Genomic DNA, 27,833 nt, shown 5'->3' on the forward strand with positions numbered 1-27,833 from the left:
TGTTCACCCTACTAGCAGCTCCTAGAACTTCAGGCGGCTCAGGTTTTGGGAAGAAAGCTGTGTGGTGAAGCGCATGCTGCTGAACAGCCACTTGACTCCGAGTGACCACCTCTGCAGTAATGAGGCACTGGAAAAAGCAGCCCCATGGCGAGAAGCTCTTGGGCTATGTACTAGCAGCAGTATTCTGTGGGCACAGCATGTTCACAAGGAGGAATAGGCAAGGCAAGAAGATGGAGAGAGACATCAGGTCCTCATTGCCCTGGGTATATTGTCCCTGTGTGGAGATGTCGTCCCTACAGCCTCTCCAGAGCACCACCACAAGGGTCCCTTTCTTTAGGGCTGCATGCTGAGGTTGCCTCCAGCCTGGGTGAATCCCGTGTTGGCTGCGTTGGGCAGCATGCCTGGGATAACACAGCCTTGTGTGTTGTTTCAAATACTTGGGTTGACTAAAGGCTGCCTTAGATGGTAGGTGATTGAATATTGCAGGCAGCTGTGCTCCGGACAGCTGAAGTAAGAGCTCAGGCACAAACAGCTCAGTCCTTAACCATCACTTCTGCCTGCCAGAGAGCCAGCAAAGCTCTTTGCTGTGGGGCTTTTATTTGTGGAGGGGTTGGGGGAAGGATTTGTCCTTTTCTGGCAGGGAGGCAGGAGCTGGGAAGGAGCTGCAGGAGGTTGCAATGTCTCCAGTTGAGTTCTCCTGTCCTGAGGGCTGGGATACAGCCCAGTAACTGTAGATTTCTCTTCTGCCTTTGGCCCTGACCTCCTGCTGATGAATGACACACACGTGCTGGGTTTAAAACACCGGCGAGACTCCCTCCCGCGGTGGCTGGTGCAGGGGCTTTGCTCCAGGTGCCATTTGCAGGGCTGAGGTCCCGCTCCCAGGGCAGGGATGCTGTGGCGGGGGCTGAGGAGACTCTCAGTCTGAGCAGACAGGAAAATTTTTGTACATCTCCTCTGAAAGAAATTACAGGAGCATGGATTGGATGGAAGCTGTTTTCAGGGAGTCAGAGCGATACTTTCTGCGACAGTGCATTTGCTCTCATATTATCAGCTTTTCTCAAAGTCAATATTCAAACACTTAAACTGATCCAAAGCTTTGCTGCTGCTTCCAAATAGTGACTGTACTGGCGGGTGGAGGCAGTCCTCTGAAGCTAGCTGTTGCCTATGATCCTCTACATATCTTGAAAAATATGTCACTGAAAAGAGAAAAACTTCTTTAAATACTTGGATTAAAACAACATTCTGACACCACAGTGGCCTATTTCTTAGCTGTAATTTTCCATGGATGCAACACCACTGGATTTTCACCATATAACTCCTGGTTGCCCTTGACAGATGAGGTTTGCTGGATGCAGCTTGCCGTGGCCCATGAGTGCACCTGACTGTTTACTGCTCTTGGCAGCCCGTGGCTGTGTGCTGGCTCAGTGATCTGATAGTTCGCTTGTCACTGACACCCCACAGTAACCTGCTTTGTTACTGTTTTCCTGTGATGGTAAGAAGTAGATGGAAAGTGTTTAGGGGGTCCTAAGACTCTGGGGAATTGCCCAGTGTGAACTGCAGGCAGTGCTGCCTGCGGGGTCACTGCACTTGGCTGGGTGCTTGGGGATGAGAGAGGTGGGGGTGAGGGATGGAGGAAGATGGGGATGCCGTAGGGTTGGCAGGGCACAGGTGCCTGGGATAACGTGCAGAGACATGAAATCACTTCACAGCATCCTCTCATATATATTTCTAACTAGTCTTGAGCTTTGTTTGCTATTGTGGTTATTTATCTTACTGCTCCTCACTAGCCTCCCAGAACCTGCACCTTTCACATACCTCTTACAACAGCGTAACTGAGCTAAAAGATTAGAACTCTGCTATTGATTGAAAAGGGTATGTCTAAAACAAACCAAAAAATGTATCATCTCTCTGCAGCCTAAGTAGGGCTGAAAAAGTGCTCACTGTGATACTGGCTTGATGTGTTTCTTCCCCAAGAAATGCCCCATGCAGTCCTACCAGAGGCCTCCAGGCTCTTGCTTCCCTCTTCTCTCCTTTTTGGCCCCCGACTGCAGCAGGATGGCGTTACAGCCCATAAGTCAGTCACTGCTGGGTTTGTAAAGGTGCAGTTCCCAGTGGCAGATCTTCCTGTTATTGCCAGCTCCTGTGTGTCATTCAGGTTGGGCTGTCCTGTCCTGGGGCCGTGCAGACCTCATCCACTTTACACATGTGCCCGTGAGTGAAGCCTATCATCCACCACCCCTCTGAGGGCCCTCTGTGGAAAGAGAAGTGTCAGGGCAAGAGCTCTATGGCACTGCTGGTACTGGCCACGTTCTCTGCCCTGGCATTTTGCATAGGGGATGGTACTTCTTGGTCTGGATGGAGTGTCGTACTTGTACCACTCATTTCAAGTACTGGGGAGAGTTTTTCTGAAATGCGTAAAGTCCCAAATAAAGTTGGCTTCCTCTCTCTGGCATCAGCAGCTCCCCAGAATTTCCCTGGGTTTCATGCATCCAAAGTAACTTCTCTGTTGGTCTCTCTTTGGGCTGTCTGGTTCTCTGCAAGTGGTTTTAAGCTTGTGTTTTCAGTGAAATGTTAGTGCCTCCTTTTGCTACCACAGCTTCCTCTGGACAGGACAGGACAATTTGCATTCCCACACCCTTGTGATGTCCTTTCTCAGGCCACGGAATCTTGTAACTGTGCACTAAAGGAGTGTCGTTTCAGCCAGAAACCATCCTTAAAAGACCAGTCACTGGTGTGAAAGGACTCAAAAATACTGAGAGTAACATTTTAGGTGTCACTTTCTTCCTCCAGAGCTTGTCAGCTTTGAAAGGTTTATCCCAGTTAGAAGGAGGAGAGTCCAGGCTTTCCGGTGATTATACAGTGGCCCCACTGTGTCTCCATTAAAACTTGTACCAGGGCAATTCAGCACCTGTCAGGCTTTTCACTCCTCTATGTGTGAATGACTGAGGCATATATATATATATATATATGTATACAGGTAGCTTCATGCTGTACTGTGCTTGTTTTGGTGCCCTTGTTGAATTCTTTAGGGGCTTAAAATCATCTATCTATCTATCTGTTTATTTATAGGTTTCTACATATTTAGAAACCTCAATAAAAAGAGAAGAAGAAAAATACATTATTTTTTCAGATGGGATTTATTGACATGGTGTTGCATGGGAGGAGCGTCTTCACATGCTCTAAAGCTCTCATCCACACCTTGCCGCACTCCTGCACTGACTCTAACGCAGGCAGCCCCTCTGGCCTTTGGAGGATATGGTGGTGGAATGTGGGATGTGTAGAGTTACTAATGACTCGGGTCCACCAAGGGAAGTGGGAGCAAGGGGACTTGAACAAATTTCATGACATCACGGTAACATTTTTTATCAAAATAGCTTAATAGTCCTATACTCTGTTAAAAAATGGCTCATGAAAAAAAACTGTGGTCTGTACGAAACTGATTTTAAACAATTTTCCAACTGCTTTGTAATGTGTTTACTCTTAGTTGTCCTTTTTGTTTTGAGAGCTACTTTAGTACAGTGCTTGGTAACCTAGCCCAATTTCTTCAAATTCAGATTTTTAAATATTTTCCCTTCTTTCAAATGCATTCCTTTCTGGTAATGAAAGATCCAAATCAATACTGGGTTGGAAGTTGGGTCCTTTTGCGTAGAGGGCCAATCAGCATTTTAATTGATTATTTTGGGGGTTTTTTTTCCCCTGAAGTTCTATCAATTCTATTTTATTTCTACAGTTGTTTGTTCCTTCCGCTTTTTTTGCTTGGAAATTAATCATGCAGGAAATGATTAACCACAGTGAGCTGTCTGTCTGCCTCTGACTCAAAACGTTTAAGAGGGGCTGCCTTGAAGCCTCTCAAAATGGCTGACTAGATACAAGTTGTTCACACTGTCCATCCCACATTAAATGTCACATTTCTTTTTAGCATTTGTAATGTTCCTGAAATTATTTCTGAAGTACCAAACTAAATCTGAAATGCTCAGAATTTGTGTTTCAGGGAATTCAGTTTGGTGCCACTTTTGCTTGCTGCTCTTCATGGATTACTTCCCGGAGCAAAGGGCTCTCTGCAGAATGCAACATACACTTTCTCTCTCCTCTGTTTTGGTTGTTAAATGAAATTAGTTTATATCAGGATGTATTGCATATCCTAATATTTTAATACCATTTCAGATAGTGACTGCCAGGTGTGCCTGGTAGCTTGCAGAAATCAGAGCTTCCTTCTGCAGCTCTGATCGTACGATTTACCTGGGATTAGGCAGGCGGCTCTGGGGCATCTCGTTTGCTCACGGCTGGGGTGGCTTTCTTAAAAGGCAGCAGATGCAGGCTGTGCACACACCCCTCTTGAGAAGATTGCCGCGGTCTGGCACCGGGGTTGTAGCTGAGGCAGAGCAGAGCGAGTGCGAGGGGGGCTGCAGTGGGGTGTCTACTCATAGGGATGGCAGCCCCGATCAGGGCTGGACCCCTGGGGGGAACGGCAGAGTGCATGGTGCTGCTGGCGCCTGCCTCGCAGTGGGAGAGCAGCTGCTGCTGCCAGCTGTGGAAATCCTTCTCTCGTGCTGACAATACAGACCTTTGTGCGTGCGGCTCAGGGGCCAATGCTGTGGTGTACGTGTGAGGGTTGGTTACTGTAATCCTTTCTGCAGCACCACCAGTGCTCATCTAGGTATAACATTTCCATATAGCTGCTTAAAAGCTGAGGTAATTTACACTACTGCCTAGAAAATGCACCAAGGACATGTGTCCTTGGTTTCAAAGTAACCACTATGCCTTCAGCCTTGGTCTTTCAGAACTGGTTCCTTTTCAGCACCTTGCAGCATCAAGTGTAATAAGCGACCTGGTTGTTAACAGGTTTGGTAGGTAAAATTTATTACTGGGTGGATCGGTTACTATTTCAGGTATTTTATAGTGTCAGCTGTTAGCAATCAAACAAAATGTCCATTTCTTAAATCCAGCTCTTTCCCATTAACTAAGAGCAAATAATGAACTGAGTGTGTTGCTGGAGTGTAGGACAGTAACCAAAGCTCTCCTCTAATTGCAGAGTTATGCTTAACATCTTAGGACATTTTTATGCTCTGTGCAAAACAGCGGTCCTGTGAATTAGTAATAAACAAAGCAACTGCAGAATTCAAGTTTAGTGTTGTGCTGACTCAGCTGCTTTGCTTCTGTAGCCCAAGAGGTGCTGCTCATCCTAAGGGTCAGTCCCAGCACTGCGCTGTGCTGCGTGGGCGAGCCTCAGGTCACTGCATCTCTTTAATACGTTAATATTCTTCTTACAGGCTTATAGTGATCAAATTTTAAAAATCCAGAGACCACCAGTTTTTTTGCTTACAAAAACTCACAGGAATAAATTGTACAAAATCTAAGAACCAAAGAGCAAGGGTGAGTTAGAGCTTCAAAACAGAGGTGCTGTTTCTTGCTGCGAAGTTTCAGCTTGACTTTCTGCAATTCTATTTCTCAGCAGCAGGAGCAGAGTCAGTGTGAAAAAACTGAGAGCGAAGCAGTGTCATAACTTAGTTTTTAAGCTAAAATTTGACAAACTGGGGTGTTTTATGGGCTCTATAAATGTATACATTATACTTTTGTGTGTGGTCATGCAGTTTCTGGGTCGTGCTCTATGATCCCTTTTCTGATGGCTCCTAAAGGATGTGTGTGCTCTACAACATCATGAGTAGACAACTACAAGATGCTTGCATTAAGCTTCAAGCCAGTTCTGACTGAGTTTGGCCTATTCCAGAAGCTTGTCCTGAGGTTCTGTGTGGCTTCCAACGCCATTTTCTAGACCATCCTGGTAACTGCCCTGGGGGCTCTAGGGCTTGTTCAACAGTAGCTAAATGCTGAGCTCACCAGTGTGCAGCTGTGTACCTAATTTCCACTCCTGTCCTGCTGAGAAAGCCCTTCAGCACCAGAAGAGGTGACTAGCTAGTGTGCAGCTGGTGACTACAAGTACATCAGAGGATGCCATCCTTCTGGAAGATGGGATAGGGAAAGAGGGGGCACCCAGTGCCTTTCTCTCCCTTACCTCCTTGCAGATAGTGTGTGCAGGGAGGATTTGGAGAGGCTGAATGTGTCCGTGGGTTGCGGCTTCCCGTTGGAAAACTCAAGTTTTGAGTATTACCTTGCTTCCTCTCTGTTCCCACCAATTCTTTAAGAAGCTGATCTAAACCAACCCAGTTAAAATGAAAAAGAAAAAAAAAAAAAAAAAAGTAGAACAGACTAGCACAAGCATGCAGAAGGCAATCACTTAACTGACAGGAGGGAGGTAGACAAGTTACAGCATTTGCAAAAATACTGCTTTTTGGAGAAAACGCTTCATAGACCAGCTGTCTCCCTGCATTCAGATCTGAGCTGCCTTAAGGAATTAATTTAAAAGTCTGATATCAAACCAAACTTTATTCTGCCTGCTCCAGAAACTTTCCTGTGGCACATGGAGCGCTGAGGAGACTCATGGCGCATTATCCAGTTTGCTTTGGCCTCTTATCAAAGCAGTGCAGGGAGCAGAATTTCTCTTTCTGTTTTTAATCAGTTGAAAGAGTTAAAATCTTGGTGAAACAGCTTAATGGCACAGTTATGCTAGAGACAACTGCAGCTGTGAAAAGACTGTGTTAAGAAACAGGATGGTTGTGGTCTGCTGTAAGAAATAATTTTCCTGTTGACTGTATTTTTTAAACAGGAAGCTGAAGAACAAAGCAGCATTAGTCTTGGTGCTTTTAATAGGCTTCAGATTTCAAATATTGCATTTAGGATAAGCAGATCAGGAAAGGATAAGGCAGCATTTTGTGTAACGACTGAAGGCTAGAAATATGGAGGACAGGAATATAACAATTCAGGCAGAAGCTGGTGCTTCTCTGGAGACACCGTAAGATGCGCAGTAACGCACCGCAGGGCCAATGAGAGCACGCCTGCCTGTTTGCAGGACTTCAAGAATGTGTGTGTTTGCACAGCACTGCGTAGGCTTGGCTTCGCAGTTTCCTCTTTGTCAGTAAGTCTGTCCGTCCGCCAGCTTCCCCCCTGCTCTGCTTGCTCTTTTGCAGCAACCGGAAAGAGAAACAGTTTCTGCAGCACAGAAGAAGAAAACCTACAAACACCAGAGGCTGTGGTGGTGCCTCATGACACTTTGAACTCCGTGGTTTTTTCTAGATAGACAGCCAGAGGCAGGGGTGATACGTCAGGCTCCTTTCCAAGCCCTTTTCTCCCCTAAAGATTTTAGATAAATCCATTAAAGTCTTATTTCAGAAAAGCTTTCTTCTGTGAAAGGCAGATCAGCAATTTTTATTTTCTGTGGGGGAGGGTGGTGGTTATAGCTGTAATTCTTTTGAAGCATGAGCATCTGATGAGATAAATCTGTACTTCTAATGTGTTTTTTTCTCACACACGTATCGTGGGTCATCTCAGAGCCATTACAGACTTTGTCGGTGGTGACTCACTGCAAATGCCATTTTGTTCCATTCAGAACATTTTCCTAATGCTTATTTAAACTGTAAAGGGTACAGTACCTAGCATGAAGTTGATCTAGTAGATACTGTGCTCTTCGTTATCTTTGGTTTCATCAAAAACAGTGAAGTGGCTTCACAAAGCGAGAGCCGTGTATTCTTGTAAATAACTGCCCTGGGGACCTCAGCCATCAGCCTGGGGTTGTCTGGAGAATAACCCTGGTTCCTGCTCCCACCGTGTTCACCAGTCTTGTGCAAGCATTATATGAATGGTGGCAAATCACTGTTACTAAAGCTGGCTCAGGTGGATGGGCAAGAGCAAAGCACATGCCAAAATGCCATAGCACCATTAGAAAAGCCCTGGAGCCTCTGATAGGCACCAGCCAGCGCGCGGTGTGCCAAAATGCCGCAAAAAGCCCTTTTGACTTGAAAAGAATTCCTCGGTGCTTGTCCTTTCTAGTTTGTTTTTTTATTTAATATTTTCATTGCGAAGAAGTTCTGCATCTCAGGTGGGAGCCTCTTAGGCTTGCCCTAAGTTGGAAGTTCTGTTTGGGGTAGGGAAAAGCGGGAGCCTGGTCCCCGGCAGGGAAGCTCGGGAAGGCTGAGCTGTGGCAGCCAGGCTTTTCCTCTGCCAGGCTGCCTGTTTGCTCTTCCTCTTCTGGGAAACTGCACAGAGGATGACTCTGTGTGCTGCTCCTGAGGAGGAGGAAGGTGCGTTCAGAGGTGATGTTGGAGCCTGGAGCCTTCAGAGCAAGCAGGGAGAAAGGAAGAAGCATGAGTTTTTCCGAGAGCCCTACTGTTCTGCCCTACCCATAACAGTGTGTGTAGAGGGGCAGGGGGGAATCCTCCAGCAATTTAAGGGCTTTAAAAGGTCAACTTGTTTTTCTGAGTATGATCTTAAAGAGATGATGCTTTCTTTAAGAAAGGATTGATGTGTATAGCTGCAGGATTATCCTGAAGTACCTCCACAGGAACAAAATCTTTGGATTAGAGTTCAGTTTTGTTACGGCATTTTTGTGCATTGCCATAGCAATGCATGGATTATGTATGTGTGCAAAACTGGATGTGTATGTCTGTGAGTTTGTATGGCAATGAAGATCATGTAGGAAGCCCCCATTTAAGGATGCAGCTGGTTTCCATATGATGAAACATGAAGCACTTTTTACAGGTTAGACTTAGAAAATGTAGCAGATACACCTGTTACCTGCAAGGTTGTTTTTTAACTGAGTTAGAGTAGAGATTTATTAAGATTTATTAATTTCTGGGCCTTATGTGTTTCTGTGTTTTGCTGTGCAGGTTTCTTAGCAAGATCAGACAGAGCTCAGCCTTCCACCATGCCTGTGCCTCCCCCTCCAGCTCCCCCTCCACCCCCGACACTGGCCTTGGTAAGTTTTACAGGAGGTAAATGCACCATATACACTGTCCTCTGTCACTGCTTGTCGTGTGGAACACGATGTCCAGAGGCATTGAGGTGTGGATGAGGGTATGCATGGTATTTGGGAAAAACTCTCTGACATTTTGTTTACGGTTGATGATTGATCCTGCAAGAGGGACCATCACTTCCACTCCCTTGCAGTGCGCGTACAGATTTCACTAGTCACATTGACTCTCCATCCTCCTCTTCATCCCACACTGGTGGTTTGATCTGGTGTAGGGATCCTGGGTGGAGAGGCACAGCTCCTCAACAGCTTGTCTAAGTCAGGGCAATTGAAGTCTTGCCCTCCACTTGGCTTTCTCCAGCCACACACTCCCACCTTCTCCCTCATTCTACTCTAGTACATACATGACCTGAGCTGGAAAAAAATCAGTCCTGTTGTTTCAGTTTGGTACAAGTAGTTCTTAGCCAGCACAGCTCCCTCAGCCAGCCTGTGGTGTCAGAGCACAGGATGCCCTGCTGGCACAGCATGGTGGGGGAGACTACATCAAACCTGACTTTAAGTCAGGCTAAACTGGAATAGAGCTTGTGCTGTGTTTGCCCCCCAGCAGTCCGTCACCTCACTAACAAGAAAGAAAAGGCTTCTTGAAATGCTGTTGTAAAGTACTCAGTATTTTCATAGCAAAACTCTAGGTGATTACAACCTACCTGGTACACAGGTAGGGTGGGCTGTGCTGCTGAAGAATCTTTCCCTCATTGTCCACCCCAGGTGAGAAAAAAGACTCTGTGCTTGGTCCCTCCATGCCAACTCTCACCGCCTTTCAGGAAATTTCCATAACACTGATCTGATAAGTTAGAAAGTTTTTCAGAAATCACCATTTCTTAGAAGACATAATTATATGTGTGTATGTGTGTGTGTGCACACGCATATATGTGTATGCAGTCTTTTTTTGGTTTGGATTTTTTTGGGTTTTTCCTTGAAAAACTGTCACCAAAACATAATCTGAAAAGAGAACCATTGAGACAAACTCACGCATCTAAAGGTTTTACTGGGTCCTATTTTAAGAGGTCTATATTATTTAAGTGGTGATTGCCATTTTGAAGTTTTTCTATCGAAACTAAAACGGTAGATAAAGCTCCATCTTTCTTCTGATTTATCCAGAATTTGCATATTAGGCGTTTTCACTAGAACTTTCAAGAATGTCCACCTTTTTGTGTAATCAAGTTACGCATCTAGTCTGGTTTTGTTTGTTCTCAAAAATGGCAATTTGCCACAGATGTGCCTTGGCTTTAAAAAATCAGAGACTCTAAATCTTGAGTTAAAAAAATGTGAATTCACATAGGTGTTCTGTTTCCAGTGAACAGCACGGGTTAGAATAGCAGCAGTGTTTGGGGCCTCAAGTCATTGACAAGACCGTCTACCTGTAACATCATTCACAAAACCAGACACGGCATGCTACACACTCCAGTGTTGTTAAAACAGAAACTGAAGTCTCAAGTAACTACCATATTGGAGCAAAACTTTGTATATGTTGCCTCCTCCTATTTGATTTTATTTTGCAGGCAAATACTGAAAAGCCATCACTAAGCAGGTCAGAACAAGCAGGGCGAAATGCTCTACTATCTGATATTACCAAAGGAAAAAAGCTGAAGAAGACGGTTACTAATGACAGAAGCGCTCCAATTCTAGACAGTAAGTATGATTGTGCATGTTGGAGTTTCTGTATGTGTGAATGGTTCTACGTATCTAAATGTAAAAAATGATTTTATGTATCATAAGATGAACTGTCATGAGAGAAGCAGGTAAAATCAAAAGCCAGAAGTTGGCATGCATAAAAATAAATTGTTCATCATGGATTAAGTCAGCTGAGAAATCAAGTACTGCTTATGAAATGTGAGTGTTAATTTGTTTGCTTACTCTCATAAAGCAGTTCATTTTCTCATTTGCTTAAATCAGAAAACTGTGCAAACCCTACTAGGAGCTCTGCTGAGGAGCTGCAGCAGACAAGGCAAACAAAACCCCCATCAGGACTGAGGAGAGCACAGAGCATAAAGTGGAATTTCAGACTCTACTTTTGCATAAACAGTATAAAAATAAAGACACCCCTGGCATGACACCATTGGCTTATTAATGGCCCCAGTACGGCCTAAAGCAAAACCAGAGCCAGGACCCACAGCCCCACCTGTGTGTCACTGCTGCATGCCGCGTTGCCACTCCTGGAGTGACTCGGGTGCTACCTTCTTGGCTAAGCCCTGTCGCTCAGCTCATCTGGAGATGCTGTGGCACGAGGCAGCGGCTCCACTTACCTGAATGGAGACAAGGTCTCTGTCCAGCTGTGCTGCTGCTGTGTCACACTGTGCATCTTGGCAGGTGCAAGAGAGGGCTGGAAAAGCCTGTGTAGCAAAAGTATTGGGAAGACAGAACAGAAACAGCAGAGGAGCAAGGATGGAGGGCCTGCGGTGTCAGAGGAACAGCGATTATTGCCTCAGGAGAGAAGACACTTCTCCAGACTGATTAGCAAATGTGACACAACACAGTCCAGGTCTGGCCATGCAATTAAAGGCTGGACTGTGATAGGAACGCGATGAGGAAAGAAGGAAATGCCCAAAGGAGTGTGACCAAATAAGAGTAATTAAAAAAACAGATACAGTTCTACAAGTCAGCCAGGTACTTAGTTTTTAAACACTCGAGTATTATCTCCGAAAGCGAAGTTACATGTTCTAGGTATTGTAATGAGCTGGACAAAAGCATTGAGGAGATTAAAGGAGGGGTAAACAGTAAGATAAAAATGATGCAGCCTATTATCTTGCTTGCACGAATTAACAAATCATGATGAAAGACTAAACCATAGTAGCAGCATTTCTCCAGAGGTTCACGCCCTGTGTGAGTCAGAGCTGAACTGAGCTAACATGCTTAAGAAAAGAGAAGGATGATATGAAACATTCACCCATGAATACATTCTTCCTCCTTTTTTCTGGGTGAGATTATTAGAAGTTTTTTTCATCCACAGGTTGTAATTACTTTAAAGTCAGTGAAATTTTTATCCACCCAAAGTTGTGGAAATCGAGATGCCAAGAAATTAAGCAATTGATCCTCAGCCTCCAAGAAATTAAGCAATTGGTCCTCAGCCATGTAGCCCGTCATCTGAGAACTGATGTCCACAGGTATCCCAACCTGTGGGCCCGCTCATTTTTCAGTGATGCTCTGAACAGGGCTTTTCCTTTTATTTGTAGTTGTCGAAACACTTTAATTTTACTTTTAGCATCATCTTGGTGTTCTCACAGCAGAAACATTGACATTAGAGAGAAATGGGAGAGGAAAGGGGGGAGCAGCTGATAACATAATTCCTGCCTGTTGGAAAAATCGGCAGCTAATGATCCTGTCACTGCATTTCTGGACCTACAGGGAAGCCATCAGAAATGGAATCTCTTTCCCCACTAGGCTTTAAGTAAGTAGATATGTTGCAACGTCATCAATAGTGACAGAATTCAATCCCAAAAGTGACCACCAGAGACACCTCCATGAGGAAGGACACCTGTCTTCCTTCTTCCTTCCTCGTTTTCCATGAGATTACCCTGTCTCTCAGTTTGCTTACGGAAAAGTGGAAGGGAAGGATAAGAGAGCAAAGGTATGAAGAAACGGGAAGCAGCTACAACGATGCTAACAAAGACAATGTGATATCCTCAGAGGTCCCATCCATGCTAAGTTCCAAATTCTCCATAGTGACTGTTGCTCTGCTTTCCAGTCCGGAGCAGGCTAAAGGAAAGCGGTGGCTTAATAAAACACAGTGGCTGTATTTATTGCACCACCTCTTCCATGGTGCAATAGTGGCGGTAATGGTAGCTGTGATGATCCAGCCTGAAAAAGGACTTGTGTGTTTTGAAAGCTTGTCCATGCTTCCCCAGCTGCAAGCATTGCTCTAGTGAGATGACTTTGCAGGAGCAGTCTTGCTTCTTCGCCTAACATGGGGGATTTTTTTCCCAACAGAACCCAAAGGACCTGGTGGAGGTAGTGGTGGTAGCTTTGGAGGAGGTGGCAGCGGCAGCGGTTTTGGTGGTGGCAGTGGTGGAAGCTTCGGTGGTGGTGGGCCACCTGGCCTTGGAGGCCTTTTTCAAGCAGGAATGCCAAAGCTCAGATCTGCTGCGAGTCGAGATGCCGGTAAGAAAGACTTGGCAGTTCCAGTAAGAAAAAGTAAATGACATTGCTTAAAACGTTCATAGCACTGCAATAAATTACCTACTGGGTTTGAAAAAGTCTTGAGATTTCTTAGGCTCTTAGGAAATGTAATTTTCAGTTTGAATCTCATTTTATGAGGGAAAAGTGAGACTGTTCTTCCTACCCATCCTCCTAGTTATTGATGAAAACTAAAGATCTCAGCAGTGTTGAATTGCTACCTGCAAAGTACAGGCAGGCAGGCAGACTAGGTCCTGCCTTAGCTGTGAGTGTGCAGGACCAGAGGAGAACATAAAAGGATTCCAGGTTAATTTTCCCTTGTGCACCAGGGAAGAGGATCTACTTTCCAAATGGAAAGCACACCTGCGTCAGCTCCACAGCAGCGTGATTTACCACTTAGGGAGTGTGTGAGGCATCCCAGCTGACTGGTGTACACACTGCAGTTGGAGGCTTGTCTGGGGAAGGCACTATTCTGGCTGGCAAAACAGCTACCCAAAGCCTCGTCGTGTCCCTTGAAATGAAGACTGGGGGCCAATGAGTTTTGTAAGGTTAAGGATGTATGGTGTCACGCTTGTGAAGTAGGACTGGGCAGTGGGGGTTGTAAGGTGTTATGAACCTTAGATATTTTGTAGAGCAACCTAATTTTTCAGCTCATCTGTGCAAAACAGTCCTCAGAGCTGTATTTTATACTGTGTCACAGTCTACTTTGGGAACTTGTGTTAATACAAAAGTTCCTGGCATCGCAGAACAGCACTTCCTCAACTGGCTGCCTTCTTCCTCACCTGCACCAGCCCATCCCTAGGTAACAGCTACTAGAAAGGGCTGGAAAGAGCCTTTTGCCAGACTGTTGGATACCATTTGAAAGCCAAGACTTCTTTGCTTTCAGGTTGATGGTATCACATGCTTGCTCCTCACTGTTCCCCCCCTGCGTTACCGCTTGCTGCGCGGTGGCTGCACCAGTTGCGTTCCCTTTCGGCCACTCTGGCCTCGCTCAAGTTGTCCCTGACGAGCGCTGCGGGGAGGTAGCCTGCCTCTCTGGAGTGGCTCCCCGGTGCTGTCAAAGTCGCCGCTGGCTGTTCCTGGGTGCCAAGTCCCCAAGGCTGGCGTGGCCCTGCGGGGCCGACCCCCTTGGCGTTGGCGGCACCCCGGGACGCAGCCCGTTGGGATGGCGCCGGGCGAAGCCCCTGCCCGCTGGATGCTGATGCCCGCTCCTGTGCCCGCAGATGCCGGGGGAGGCCGCCCGCCCGCCCTGCCGCCCGGAGGCCGCTCCGCAGCCGCCAAGCCCTTCTCCCCGCCGAGCGGCCCGCCGCGCTTCCCGGGGCCGCCCGCGGGGCCGCGGACCGCCGCGCCCGAGCCGCAGAGGAGCCGCATGCCGCCGCCGAGGCCCGACGTCGGCTCCAAGCCCGAGGCCGTGCCGCCGCCGGTGCCCAGCACCCCCCGGCCCATCGCCTCCAGCCTGCACAACAGGGGGTCGCCGCCGGTGCCGGCCGTGAGCCGGCAGCCCAGCCTGGGGCCCTCGCCCCCGCCGTTCCCGGGCAGCCGGAGCGCGGGGCCGGCCGGGTCCCTCCGGCAGCCCGGCCCCGGCGCCGCGCCGCCCTTCGCCGGCCGGCCGCCGCTGCCGCCCACCCCGGGCCGGCCGGCGGAGGACAAGCCGCCGCCCCCGCCGCCCCCCGCCGGGCACAGGCCGCCCGCCGCCCGGGAGGCGGCTCTGCCCCCGCCGCCGCCGCAGAACAGCAAGCCGCCCGTGCCCGCCGTCCCCCGGCCCGGCCTCGGCGCCCCGGCGCCCCCGCCGCCCCCCAGCAGGCCGGGGCCGCCCCCCGTCCCGCCCGTCCCCGGCGGCAGCGACGAGATGCCGCGGCTGCCCCAGCGGAACCTCTCGCTGGGGTCCTCCTCGGCGCCCGGCGGCGGGGGGGGGCCGCTCCGGGCCCCTGCCCCCCCCGCCCAGCGAGAGGCCCCCGCCGCCCGTCAGAGACCCCCCCAGCCGGTCAGGTAGGGAAGCCGGGGCGGCGCTGGAAGGTGTGGGGAGGGGGTGGGCGAGGGTCCTGGGCTGGGCGGGCGCGGGGCAGGAGGCGCGGTCGGACGGGGCGGCGGTTCCCGACGGGAAGGGGGAGCTCTCGGAGTGCGGCCGTGCCCCGTGGGGAGTGCCGCCCCGCGGCCGTCCTGCCCCAGCAGCCCCCAGCTGCAGCCGGGAGGGGGGGTCTGCGGGCGCCCCGGTGGCCGGAGGCGCAGCGCGGCCCCACTCCTGCCCGCGGGTCGCGGCCACGTTCCCCACGAGCGGCGCGGCCGCAGAGGTCGCAGGCTCTGGTGGAAGGAGCAGGTTTATGGGGTTCTGGCAGGTGACAGCACTCGCCTTCCCGAGTCACCGGCAGCCCGCTCCTGAGCGGGGGTTTGCAGGATCCGACCTTCCGCGTGTTGGGAGGCACGAACGCTTACAGCCAAGCGCAAATTATTTTAATAAAAAACCTAGCCAGCAGCTGTTAAACATAATGGCAGTCCTTGCAGTGTGACTAACTGTTGTTACTTGCCATATGCAGATTTCAAATAAGGCTAAAAATAGAATTGTCTGCTTTGAGTTATTTCAAAATATGGATTGTCCCCTGTAACAGCTACTGTTCGTAACTTTTAAGAGCTGCGCATCATAACTTCGCTGTCTTACTACCTGATGGTTTTCCCTTTGGAGATGAGAGAATTTAGGCACAAGAAGCCAGGCTCTGTAACGTCGGGAAGAGAGAAGCATTGCACAGAAGGCAATGCTGGGAAGCTCCACAGAGTTGCCTTTCACTTCATCCTTTGGAATAAAAATATGGAAACATCTCAGACAATGATGTCCTGGACAATAAAGATGGATGGATGTCGTGGGAGCTCCCACAGGCAACAGCCATCCACGTTGCTTTCCAGCTCCTGGATCTCCTATAGCACAGCACCTGCAGCAGCCATGAGGCTACAGAAAATACCTGGCCCCGAAACCATGCTTTGTGGAGCTGGTCGCCAGCCCAAAGGATAGTACAATGCCAGTGCAGCCTGTAGTAAATAAATCAGAGAAATCTTGTCACAATTGACTGGAAGCATGGATCTAAGTTGCAGAGAGCATGTGCAATTATTCAGACACTTCCAAGAACTTTTTCCATGATGGTCTCTGCTTCCACCAGTGCATCCCTGGTTGGCTCTTTTCAGAGGCAGATGGTTTTAGGAACTCTGCACCACCTTTCTGCTGGCTTAATAAGTAGAAGGAAGTTGTAGCAATAAATTACAAACATAAGTACTCGTATTCTGCAGCGGTTCAATATAGATGATGGTGGTTAGGTAGGTTTAGAGAGTGAGAGCAAGCAAAACTGTTCTGAAAGTTGCTAAATGCTTCTCATTCTTAGAAACCATTCCCTGAAGGCAAACTTCAGTGATTTGTAAGAAAAAGAGGGGGAGAAGACCACAAAAAGTACAGCATGTTTCTTGAAGCATGTTTCGGTGCACGTTGCTGGAGACACAATATCTGCTGCTCCTTTGTTCAAAATGCATGTCTGTAGCTAGATTTCATCAGGATGAGGAAGCATGTAATAAAAACGATCATAACTGTCAGTTGCCCAAGTGTGCCGAACTGAGCTGGTGAGACCTTTGAACATGCATAGCCCTCCACACCCTTTGCTTCTCATCATGTCCTAACCATGGGTACCTCTCTTCCTAGCAGCAGCAGCTTTCTTGCCTTTATTTACTGACTTCTCACAGAGAAGCACCCTTCCCCTGCCCTCGGGACAGCCCTGGTCCTGTGTTACATGGGCAGTGCCCTCATATTTGACCTGTTGGGTCACTGCAGCAGTTACTCAGATAGACAGTGGGAATGCCAGTCTACATGTGAGGTCTGTTTCCAGTTTAGCTGGAGGTGGGTATGCTCCAACTACTGAAAAACCTGGCATAGAGCACACATGTTTATAAATGAGTGAGCTGATGCCGTGCTGCTTAACGCTACCACTCTTGGGTTGAATTCTCCCGTGCAGCACTGCAGACCTCAGCTGTGACACCCAGAGAGAAGCACTCCCATGGGGAAAGAGCCTCTGAGGGTAGCAGAGCTCTTCTGCTACATGTCCTCTTGCCTTGCAACGGTACATGGAAAGGAAATAGGCTATGGTTTGGACCGCCACAGTACCCTGAATTCCAGCTGTAACTTCTGCTTATTGTGGCCAGCATAATTCAGAGTGGTTTAAAAGTGGCTTCAAGGACCAGCACCTCTACAGAGGCTTCTGTATCTGAGGGAAATGGAAATGTGGGCATTGAGGTGTATTTATACTTAGATATACCACACTCCCCTGTTCTCTACTCTTCAAATCACCAACTGAGCCCTGGAGAGCAGGGAGGTGGGTGCTGAGGGCAATTCCCCCTCAGGGTGGAGGGTCCAAAGCTGACGCACCCTCTCTGGTTTGTTAGTGGGAGGCTGTGGGATGCAGGCAGCAGCTTATCAGTGCAAATGTCATTTGTGTGTTTGCCTCTTGTCTTGCTCCAGGCCCCCTCCCACCACCTCCTCCCATAAGCAGGAATGGAAGCACTTCGAGGGCTTTGCCTGCTGCTCCCCAGCTGCCCTCCCGGGCAGGGCTGGACAGCCAGAGGGGTGGACCACGACCGCCGCTTCCCCCTGACCGGCCAGGCTCAGCAGCACCACCGCCACCACCACCGCCTTCATCAGCTCTCAGAAACGGCTTCCAGGATCCAGGTGATGGTAAGCCGTCCTCCCAGTTGTTTGTCTTTCATAGAGACCATATAGCAGCTTTTAGCCTCGATACATCAAAAAAGGTTTGGGATAGAGGCTTCGGTTCTAGTGCGGACCTTTGATTTCTGACCAGCAGAGGTGTCATTTGGGTCTTGGTTAACCCTGCCAAGTAAGAACAGAGTAAATATGCCATACATAGAACAGAACTGCAAAGCTGTGAATACAGTCTCCAAAATAACCCTTTGAAAAACAGCCTGAAAAGAGGAAAAGTATTCACTGTGCTCTTCTTTGCTACAATACAGAAATAGGCCTAAGGAGATTGTTTGACTCTTAATACGAATTCAAAGCATAGCTATCCTAAGACTTTTTGGAGGTCAGAACAAGTTAGATGGTGACTCAAAAGCTGAAAAACAGGTGAGGGAAGAGGTTATCAGAACACTGCTGAAAATGTCAAGTATCTCCTTTTCTGCTAGTGTTTATGGGAGAGGTGAGGTCCAAGACCACTGTGTCTTAAAGATTTATTGTGCTTTTTGTTTTAATTGTTTTCTATTTACAAAGGGCAGATGAATCTTTCGGTTAATTATGGGAGGCCAAAATTGGTATTTCTGACGTTTATAAGGTTAGAAAAAGCAAGCAGAAAGTAAAACAGTAACTCATACTTTTGAAGCACTTTCACACATCAGATAAGGCAGGTGGGTCTCAGGCACGTTTTTTCCTACACAAGTCATTTGCAGGGTTCAGAACCTGCAGCTCCTTTACACACGGGTTTCTAATTGCAGCCATTGCGAGTAAATGTAGAAAAACTGGATCCCAGTAAATAACCATGTGTACAACAGCCAGGCAAAACTTACTCAGCTGTTCATTACATTATGCAATAAAATATAACAATATTGCAAGAAAGTTATGGTTGCAAAGTCTTGAAGCAACCAAGTGAAGAAATGACAAAGTTTAAGATAGCCCACACTTTCTTCCTTGGGCCTTTGTTCAAGTTCATGTGCAGAACAGAGCTCCATAAACATTTCCTGTTACTTCAGTAAGAAACTTACCAGCTTGCTTTATTCTTTAGACTCAGTAAGTACATCGATAGGGCACTGTAGTCTCAAGAGATACAATTTCAACTGATGTATTTTTCCATTTTTTTATACTAGCTACATACAAGTTTCTCTGTCGTCATAACTTTTTTCATAATGGTCCCAAATTTTCTTTTTTCTGTATAAAAACTAAGAGAGAAAACCCACCACTTATAGGTCAGCGTGCTTTTAATGATGCATTTGAGCTCCATATATCAACAAAGTATGAATATTAAGAAAATTCTATACCCAGGAACAAAATACTGTTCTGAAATAGGAGACGCTAGGCATTTCTGGTAATGATTATATATGTATATGTGTGTTTGTGTTAAAAAAGCAGTTCTGTTATACACGGAAGGAAACATATCACTTATTTCAGTGGAATTACAGCTATTTTCCTGATCTGTGATTGTGCATTAAATTGGCTAAAGTGATCACTTAGTAAGAATTTTCATTCTCAAACTAACTTAAAGCATCTTCTTCCCTAACTTCTCAATAGGATGTAGGTTTAATACTCAGCTATGTAAGCATTTTGCAGTATAAAACTTGTATTAAACACGATTTAATGTCAATTTACTTTCCTGAAGCTATGTCACAAAACTAACGAGTAAATTGCATGGGATTTCTTTCAGATGAGTGGGAAAGCAGATTTTCTTTTCATCCTATATCTGATTTGCCACCTCCAGAGCCATATGTACCCATGAACAGAAGTTATCCCAGTAAACTAGCAAGAAATGAAAGTAGAGGTAAGTTTGTTCCACTTCTGCTGTTGGAATTTCAGCGTATCATCCTAAAAACAGTGTGGATAGGGAAGAGACTGGATGCTGAAGTTTTGAAGCAGCTCAGACTAACAGCCTGATCACCTTTCCCCACCAGACAGAAAAAGCTAAATGCAGGTTTGTGGGCACAAGCCTTCTTAAACTTGTATTTGAGGGGAGAATTGTTTGGTTTTGAAGTTAGAACATGTATTGTAAGAGCCCACCTCTGCCATTATAGTCATCCCGTCTGCTACAGGCAGCCAGAACCACAGAATCCCCCAGGACTTCCTCCTCAGTTCCATCTAAATTAACGCACAACTCATTTATTCTTGTGCCAACATCATCCTTGACTTTAGTTATCCTCCCTCCTTGCTGTATTAAACCCCTAGTATTTTTTAAGACAACAGTCATATCCTCCCCTCAGCTTTTGTTCTGCTGGGCTGATTAAATCAGGATGTACTACACTCTGCTTCCAAGCAGTGTTCTCTGATCATCAGGGTTGCTTCTGTATACATTTCAGTTTGATTTTGTCTTTTCCAATCAGTGTTACGTGCTGTTCCAGTTTAGGTCTCAACTGTGTCTTCTACAGCAACATAAATGTTTCCTGTCGTCATTAGTGGTATTTTGCCTGATACGCCCAAGAATCATTTTACTTCTTTCACAACCAGTGATATTGGTGGCTCACAGTTATCCTGTCATCATCTGTACACTCAGATGTTTCTCTCTCTTTCCCGTTTCCAAATGATGAGGTTTTGGTTTGGAGCAGAAATTCCTGTTAGTCTCTGACCCTTCATTTGCCCTGTTAGCTTTCATCCTGTTTGTATTACTCCACAAAGAAAGGCAGAGTAGTAATATGTGCATTTTTTATGTTTCCTTTCTTGAGTTTGCAGTGAAAATCTTCATATAGGGAAAAACATGAAGAGCTTTGAAATGCTACTGTATTCAGAGCTTGCCACTTTCATTGAAATTTGCATGTGTTGCAAGTAATGCTGAGGTGTGTGTTCACACAAAATAGTAAGGCTAACGAGAGCTATCGATCTGTTTTGAGAAGGAGACAAAGGACTGAAATACATATGCCTTCCAGACATTTGGGGATAGCATTAGCTAAAAACTTTATTTTACACCATTTGACGTTTTGATGTTGTTTAATAAACTAACTGGAAACTCTACAAGGATTTTTTAGTAAAATGGCTAGGCAAGAAAATGAGTGGATCTTCACCAATTACTGAGTTAATGGCTTGGATGTAAACTCCCACTTTAAAAGACACCAGGAGGAATAACACAAAAAATTTTGTTCTTTTTTAGGTGGCTCTGGCCGAAAAGAAAGAGGTGCCCCCCCGCTTCCGCCTATACCGAGGTGAAATGGGTTCTGGCCCATCCTTGGACGACGTCTGTTTTCAAGTTTCCTTCAACTCAGCTTTCCTGTCCACATCATTGGAAAGTTGTCTGTTTTGCTTTATTTCCACTTTTGGCTTGTCAGCTGGAACAAACTTCAGTCTCTATTACAGAAGTAATAGATTCAGCTTACGAACTATAGTTGCTCAAAGCTATAAATTTTATTTGCTTATGCTGCAGGCTGTCATGAAAGGCATGTTGTGGACCATACACAACATACGTGCATCACGCTTACCGTGTCCAGCCCTGTCCCGCTGAGAGGTCCACGAGAGGTCTAGCTTTGAATTTAATGAGAGCTGGAACAAAACTGTTTCATTCACTTTGGGTGCAGTGGCTGTATTATTTGAATGATAAAGTACAATCTATTTTTTGTTTAAAAAACAGGGAAAACTGTGTAGCCAGGAGTCCCCTGGGTCCTTCTTTGCATGCCTAACTTGGCCCATCTGCTTCTGCAGGACATAGGCCTACTACATGGTGACCAAGAGTTCATCTTAAACCTTTTCACTTCAGCAAATCTTATTTTAAACAATAGTTATCACATCTTGTCCCCGAGGATAAAGTGTGTCTGGCCTTGTTTTTATCTGCGGAGAATCTTCCAAAGAAAAGCGCAAGTGAAGAATTCAGCAGCATAAAAATATCTTTTATTTTTATCCCTCTCTCCTTGTTTCTTTAATAGTGTTATGTTTTTAGTCACCTAATTCTTTCCTACTCTGATGTGGACCAACCCTGTCATCCATGTCCTGGATTATCCCTCTACCTGGGACTATATGCAAAGAGTCCTCAGAAAGCCGTCTGGGTGCAAATGCAGCCATTATTGTAGTTGCAGGCTCCTTCTGTAAAGTATCGCTAACACCAGTGCTCCACAGACTGCTTTCCAGTTGTTTCTTTGGTTGAACCCGTTAAATGATGGGGTTTGACTTAAAAAGCTTTCTGGGGCTTCGGTCACAAGTCTCAGAGAGATTGACTTGCGTTACGGTAGAGCAGCTGAGGTCAAAAATGTGGGTAAGTGAAAGCCCTTTGGTGTAGTGAATGAGGTCTGGGGTTTGTGTGTTCAAATGGGAGCAATACCATAGATTTGGAGCATCAGCTCCAAAATTTGCTCTCCGCACTGGTTCAAGAGAAATGGGAAGATTTGGCCTTCCGAGTTTACCACAAAGCCTGTCCTTTCAAACCTTGCTGAGAGGAGACGCCACAGAGAGCTGCAAGGCTTACGCTGATAGAAGAGAGAGTGAAGTCTTCTAACATTGTGACAATTGGTTAATACGTTTAATAGCTCTTTAATTTTGTATATGAGAAAAGAGTTCATTGTATGAGTGCATTTTAAAAATAGGTCTAAATGCATATAAAATGCCTTTGGAAATCAGAGGAAGATTGTAATTATGGATTGGAAATATTGCTGAATGACAGTTCTTTGTTAATTGGACTTTTGAAAGCTAGCTCTGAAAAATTTCTGCTCTGTCTCCCCAACGGTTTCTGTTTCTTCGCCAGACTCCTTGGGATCCCTGTCAACCTGTATGAGCAGTCGTGCTTCGCAGGGTGTTGCTCAAAACCCTTCCCCCTGCCACCCACCCCACCACCCCGCCCCCCCAAAAAAAACCCAAAACAAAACAAAAAACAAACCAAAACAAAAAAAACCCACAAACCCCAAAAAACTAGTCATGTAGGTTGAGAAAATGTTTCTCTAGCATGGAAGACATGATCCTAAGTATGCTCTGCAGCTAGAATGAGGTCAGTCTTGAAAATGTAGGGAATTTAGGTGAAGGGAGTCTGGACCGCACTGAAGTGTGTGTGCTTAGGGCTTTCTGCTGTCAGTGGGTGGGGGGGGGCAGACCCCCTTTCTGCCTGGCAGCCTGGACAGTCACAGGGTTGAGACAGAGTTGGATTTGGCCAGATCCAATTTAATTTGGCCTTTTTGACGTTTGTTTACAAAGTCTTGTTAGCTGTGATAGGATTTGATTATATACCTGGTTTTTACATTTTTATATCTAATGACCTATTTTAAGTTACTATTTATGGTCTTGAACCTGCAATTAAATGCGCAGGCGCAGGGATGTATCTACATCTAATTGCAGGATCATGGCTGTAAGAGTTTCTTAAGATAGTAGTGGGACCTCCATGTGACAGGTGCACCTTGGGATCAAACCTAGCGCAATACTGAATTTTTATATGTATTTTGTGGATGTCACTTAAAGTGCCTATCTCTTTGGGATATTATTATGTGAATAGAAGTCCAAATAAAATTTTTAGGATAATAACTTAAAGGATAAATTATTGTATTCATGTTTTTAAACTGAAGCACTTAAAAACTTTCTAAAGAAATTTTGAATTTCAGAATACAATATTTTCCAGTACCTTGACCTGCCAAATCCTTATTAATATCCAAATAGCTATGCAGCCAAAAAAAAACCCCAAAACCCAAAATCTCTAGAAACTACACCTTTTTGTAACTTACCTGCTTCTAGTATGACTCTCTTACTTTGAGTAAGTCAATAAAAATGCTGCACATTGTTCTGCCAGCTCCCTGCATCATTGAAAATATCCTATATTTGATCTTTTGAGCAAGGTTTTCTGACTGGAAATTCCGGACCACTACCAAAGACTTAGCAAACCAGCTTCAGTCTCACTTTAAAATGTGCTGTGTGAAGGCCCTTCGTCAACAAGCTAGGAAACCTGAGCTATTTGGATTTTAGCACTTTTTTGTACTACAGAAACCTCTTCAGAATGGATGTTTGGCATATATGTAAAATAGCTTAACAATGCAGAAAGAGGGTTTTTTTCACCTAACAACTTTACTATTTATATCTTTTGCCATAAAAGTCCCTAGGTATATTCCAGAACAATGCAGCATTTTATCATTCAATACATTGCTTCATGTATCAGTAGCTATTTACAATATGATCAGTATTAAAGTATTTATTTCACTATGAACTGTTAAAAACGAAGAATACAAAGCAGATCTAATCAATGGTGCCTTATGACTTCTTTAGTCAACTTTTCTGTGTCTCACTAAAATAATTAATAGGCATTGCTCTTCCAAACCCTAGTGTAAATAGTGTCGACAGTAGCTTTACACAGTGTTTGAGGCAAGTCCTGCTGTTGTAATGTGCTCAGTCTGCTAACGTCAGAGTGAGCTCAGCGTATGACGAGACTGTTGAATCAGTCTTTAGGCGAGGTGTAAGTGAGCACTGGTTAGCCTCACAATCAATTGTTGGTATTGCTCTGGAAAATTTAACCCTTTCCCAAAACCAGTGTCTCACACTGCTGTCCATACAGCCCAGCTGACTTTGGTGTGGTTGCATAGCTTATTAGAGGACTAAATTATGATTCACTGCTTGCATGTAAGATTTACTGGGTTTGTTTCAATGGCATTGTATTATAAACCTACACACCTCAAACTATCTTTTTATGTCATCACTAAGACTCGTGTTGCGTGACAATGGCCACAGCTGTTCATTTCTGTTTAATTCAAGTCAGTAAATGGGAATAACTTGTACCACATGAAAATAATTTCTGCTCAATATTTTTGGAAGCACATGTTATGTCTGTTATGACTTTCTACACCAGCCATTGGGAGAAGGGATCACGGTGATTAGTGTTCATAATTGTTAAAGGGAACTCAGCTTGTGATTCAGGAAGAATGTATTTCTGTAAATGAATTGCATCTTAAATAAGGTTGTAAAGTTCTTGTTTAGAAGCCAGCATTTCCCAACGCTAAAAGAATCATAAAAATTATTTTATTTTTTTTCCTGTAAGGCTGAACTATCCAAGAAGTTCCTTAAATTGTCACTTTAAAAACTGGACGGTAGTTTCTACTTGCAGCAACAACTGTTTACATGTCACTTGTAGAAGTAGGTCTCTGTTGGAGCAGAGGATGAGGGAACTGATTGTGCTTCACGTATATTGTAACACAACAATTTTCTGTGCAGAAGTATGGAGATGGAAAGGGTACTTTTTTCCTTGGAAGCAAAGAATGGAGTTGAATGATCAAACTGGGATTATTTCAAGCAGAATGTCAAATGTCAGGAGACCTAGAGAGGGCCCCTCAGCCACAGGACACCAGAAAGGAGAAGATGGCTCAAGGAAATAAAAACCAATTGGCTGAATGTTGCTATCAATACTAGAGTACAAATTACAATATAAAATGTGCATGTATGTACCATCATGTCGCAATAGTGTCTCACAGTCAGGTGCGAACAACCTGTTATGGCGGTACATTGACTCTATAACATACTGTATGAACTTTAATATTTCAAATGGTATTCACTGGAAAATAAGGAGAATCTCTTACCTAAGATAACACATTAAATGTAGCTAATTCATGGAATGGTTCTTCATGTACATTGGGAGAAAACGAGGATCTTGTAGCCTGTTACGTGGCAGTGTCTGGACCATTCAGTTGAAATGTAAACCTGGAGCACTGGCAAAAAGAGGAGCATTGCAGTTAGCAGAAGCAGGGCACGTGTGTATGTTCTCAGTAAGTGCATATGCAGCAGGTAGGTAGACAGGCTAAAAGAAAAAAATGGAAACTGCATGTCTTAAAAAAGGGAGTAACCCTTCAGTATGTTGCCATTTTTGAAATACAGTTTCTCCGTGATAAATGTTCGTTAGTGTAAACTAATGCATGCAAAGGAAGACATCAAAATTTGGACTTCCAAAGCCACACGAAACTATGAAAGAGATAAACATAACTTAAAACATAGGCAGAGCAGAAAGTGACATGTTTTTATCAGATGCTTAAAGTCTGAGCTTTTTATAAAATGTTAATCTAGTTCTGTGAATATTTTTTTGCTTAACATTTATTTTGTGTGTGATTTTGTTCTCCTTATTTTTCTGTCCTATGCCAAATAAATTTTACTTTTATTTAATTGGTGGGTGCAGACTGTTAGATTGAGAACAACTGTGGTTGCTTCCTTGACAGAAACACACATTAGCTTTAGCAGGAGCGTTAACAGTTGAGCCTGGCAGGAGCTGGGGCAGGTTGTTCTCCTCCCCTCCCACCTGCCATTGCACAGCAGCACAGCAGGAATGCTCAGAGGACTTTGGGCCTCGATACGGTGAACTTTAGACACCTGCAGATAAGGAGAAATAATGGCTTTAGTTTCGGATAAAGAATGATTGAAAGTCTGTGGTCAGTGATGCTGTACTTGTAGATGGCTTTTGTGTGAGCAATGGGCATTGGCTGTTGGCAAGGCAAGCTAGGCACTTGCCACAGGGAGATGACATGGAACATCGCTAGCTAAGCACAGATTTTTGTTCGTCTTATCTCCACTCACTAGGCAGAAGGCTGCCAGAGAATATCAGACAAATGAAACCCTCCTTTTGACTTTGAAGGCCTGTTCTTGATCTTGGAGGTTAACCTTTTTAGGTAATTTGGACCAGGTTCATCACAGAAAGCCCTTTGATAAAAGTCCAGATTCAGGCTAAACTTCCAGCTTCTCCTCAGAAATTAGAAAGGTCATTTACAACCTGAGCTAAAAAGCTCTATGCTGTAACTCTTCAATCTTGCAAAGACTTAAGCAGCAGGTTTGCTCTTACAGAGATGGTAACTATCTATGGGAACTGCTTGTTGATACATTAATTGACTGGGACAGAGATCTTGACTTTCTTAAAAGGCCACAGACACTCATGGCTCAGATGTAGCCTTGAAGCCCACCAGTCCTGGTGCCTGGGCTGTATAAATAGAAGAGCCATGACGGAGGGCAGAGGCTAGGAGTTCGTGAGCCATGAAGGAGCTGGTTCAGCAGGCTGAGACACCTTTGTTTGCAGATCTTAGTGGCCGTAGCCTTGAACAAGAACTCAGAGGTATGAATCTAATTATCAGCTGGTTAGGACTGTCTATCTCACATTTTACCAAAGGAAACACAGTTCTTGCTGGTTTTCAAGAGGTTAAATGACTTGTTTGACTGCAAAGAGGGAACTGAACTGAGCGTGCTGTGACCTAGTCATAACCACAACATAGTCCTTCCTCCGTTTAACTCAAAAAAAATGCTGTTGCTTTAAAACAAACCCACAGACTACACTGTAAAACAGTTCTGACTGCTCCCTGCAGTTGCAGGAAGGCTCACGTGTTGCACACAGCACACACAAAAATACCCAACTCCTTTGATCATGGTTCAACAGTTTCCAGTGACTTTCCTGCCCTGTATGCACAGGCTGTTCCCTCCTGCCCTCTCACCTAGTTTGACACTGTTTCACATTGAAAATAGTAAATTTGGTCCTACCCAGTTACCGATTTGGGGGCTAAATACTGGCCCATACATCTCTGTACAATGATTAATGTATTATTTTGTTTAACTAATAAAATAGATCAAGAGCCTTCAGGATTTGTTTTTGTCTGGCTAATAGCAAGTATAACGAGCAATTCTTAACAGCTGTTCCTGCTGTCTTAAGAGTTACCCTGATACGTAACATGACGTAAGCTTGAGTCAAAGTTTCATTTTCTGTTACGCTGTTAGAGGTCCTATACGTTTTATTTAAACATAATGAAACTGTGTGGTTTACCCTTTAAAAAGAGCTCATCCTGTTCACTTTGTTGAATAAAATCCTCTATAATCCTCCTTAAAAGTTCATACTTACTCTGCCAAGCTGTGAGGGTCTGGTGCATACAGTGGCATGCCATCTTTAAAATCAAGGAATTGTTTTTCATAAGCAAGAATGTTTCTCCCCATAGACATTAACTTTTACCTACAAACAGAGCTGTGCCTGGGCTCCCCACCCTCTTTCAAATATATCACAATAAAAATTTTACAGACCACATGGGGGCCTCGGTAACCTTTTTTGTACCCTACTGGTATTATGCCTTTGGGGTATCCGTGCTGCTCGGTCTACATGTGTTTGCACAAATACGGACTGCTAATCAAAATCTTTGGTGAAGCCTAAAAGTAAACAGGATGGCACTTCGCCTCCACACTGTAGATATTGCAGCAGCACTGGGAATAAAA

The 27,833-nt window shown here is 45.3% G+C and overlaps 1 protein-coding gene across 1 annotated transcript in view; it reads left to right on the forward strand.

Moving 5' to 3' along the window:
• Nucleotides 1-25,757, forward strand: part of WIPF1 (WAS/WASL interacting protein family member 1) — a 54,747-nt gene extending 28,990 nt beyond the window's left edge. The window contains 8 exon segments of the mRNA XM_056348514.1: nucleotides 8,721-8,809; nucleotides 10,363-10,492; nucleotides 12,788-12,958; nucleotides 14,197-14,870; nucleotides 14,872-14,962; nucleotides 17,466-17,678; nucleotides 19,372-19,485; nucleotides 20,803-25,757. Of these exon segments, the coding sequence (XP_056204489.1) occupies nucleotides 8,721-8,809; nucleotides 10,363-10,492; nucleotides 12,788-12,958; nucleotides 14,197-14,870; nucleotides 14,872-14,962; nucleotides 17,466-17,678; nucleotides 19,372-19,485; nucleotides 20,803-20,858 (1,538 nt within the window). The 3' untranslated portion in view covers nucleotides 20,859-25,757.
• Nucleotides 25,758-27,833: the final 2,076 nt, after the last annotated feature.

This window comes from Falco biarmicus, chromosome 8 (assembly GCF_023638135.1).
Source record: "Falco biarmicus isolate bFalBia1 chromosome 8, bFalBia1.pri, whole genome shotgun sequence".
Classification (NCBI taxonomy): Eukaryota; Metazoa; Chordata; class Aves; order Falconiformes; family Falconidae; genus Falco; species Falco biarmicus.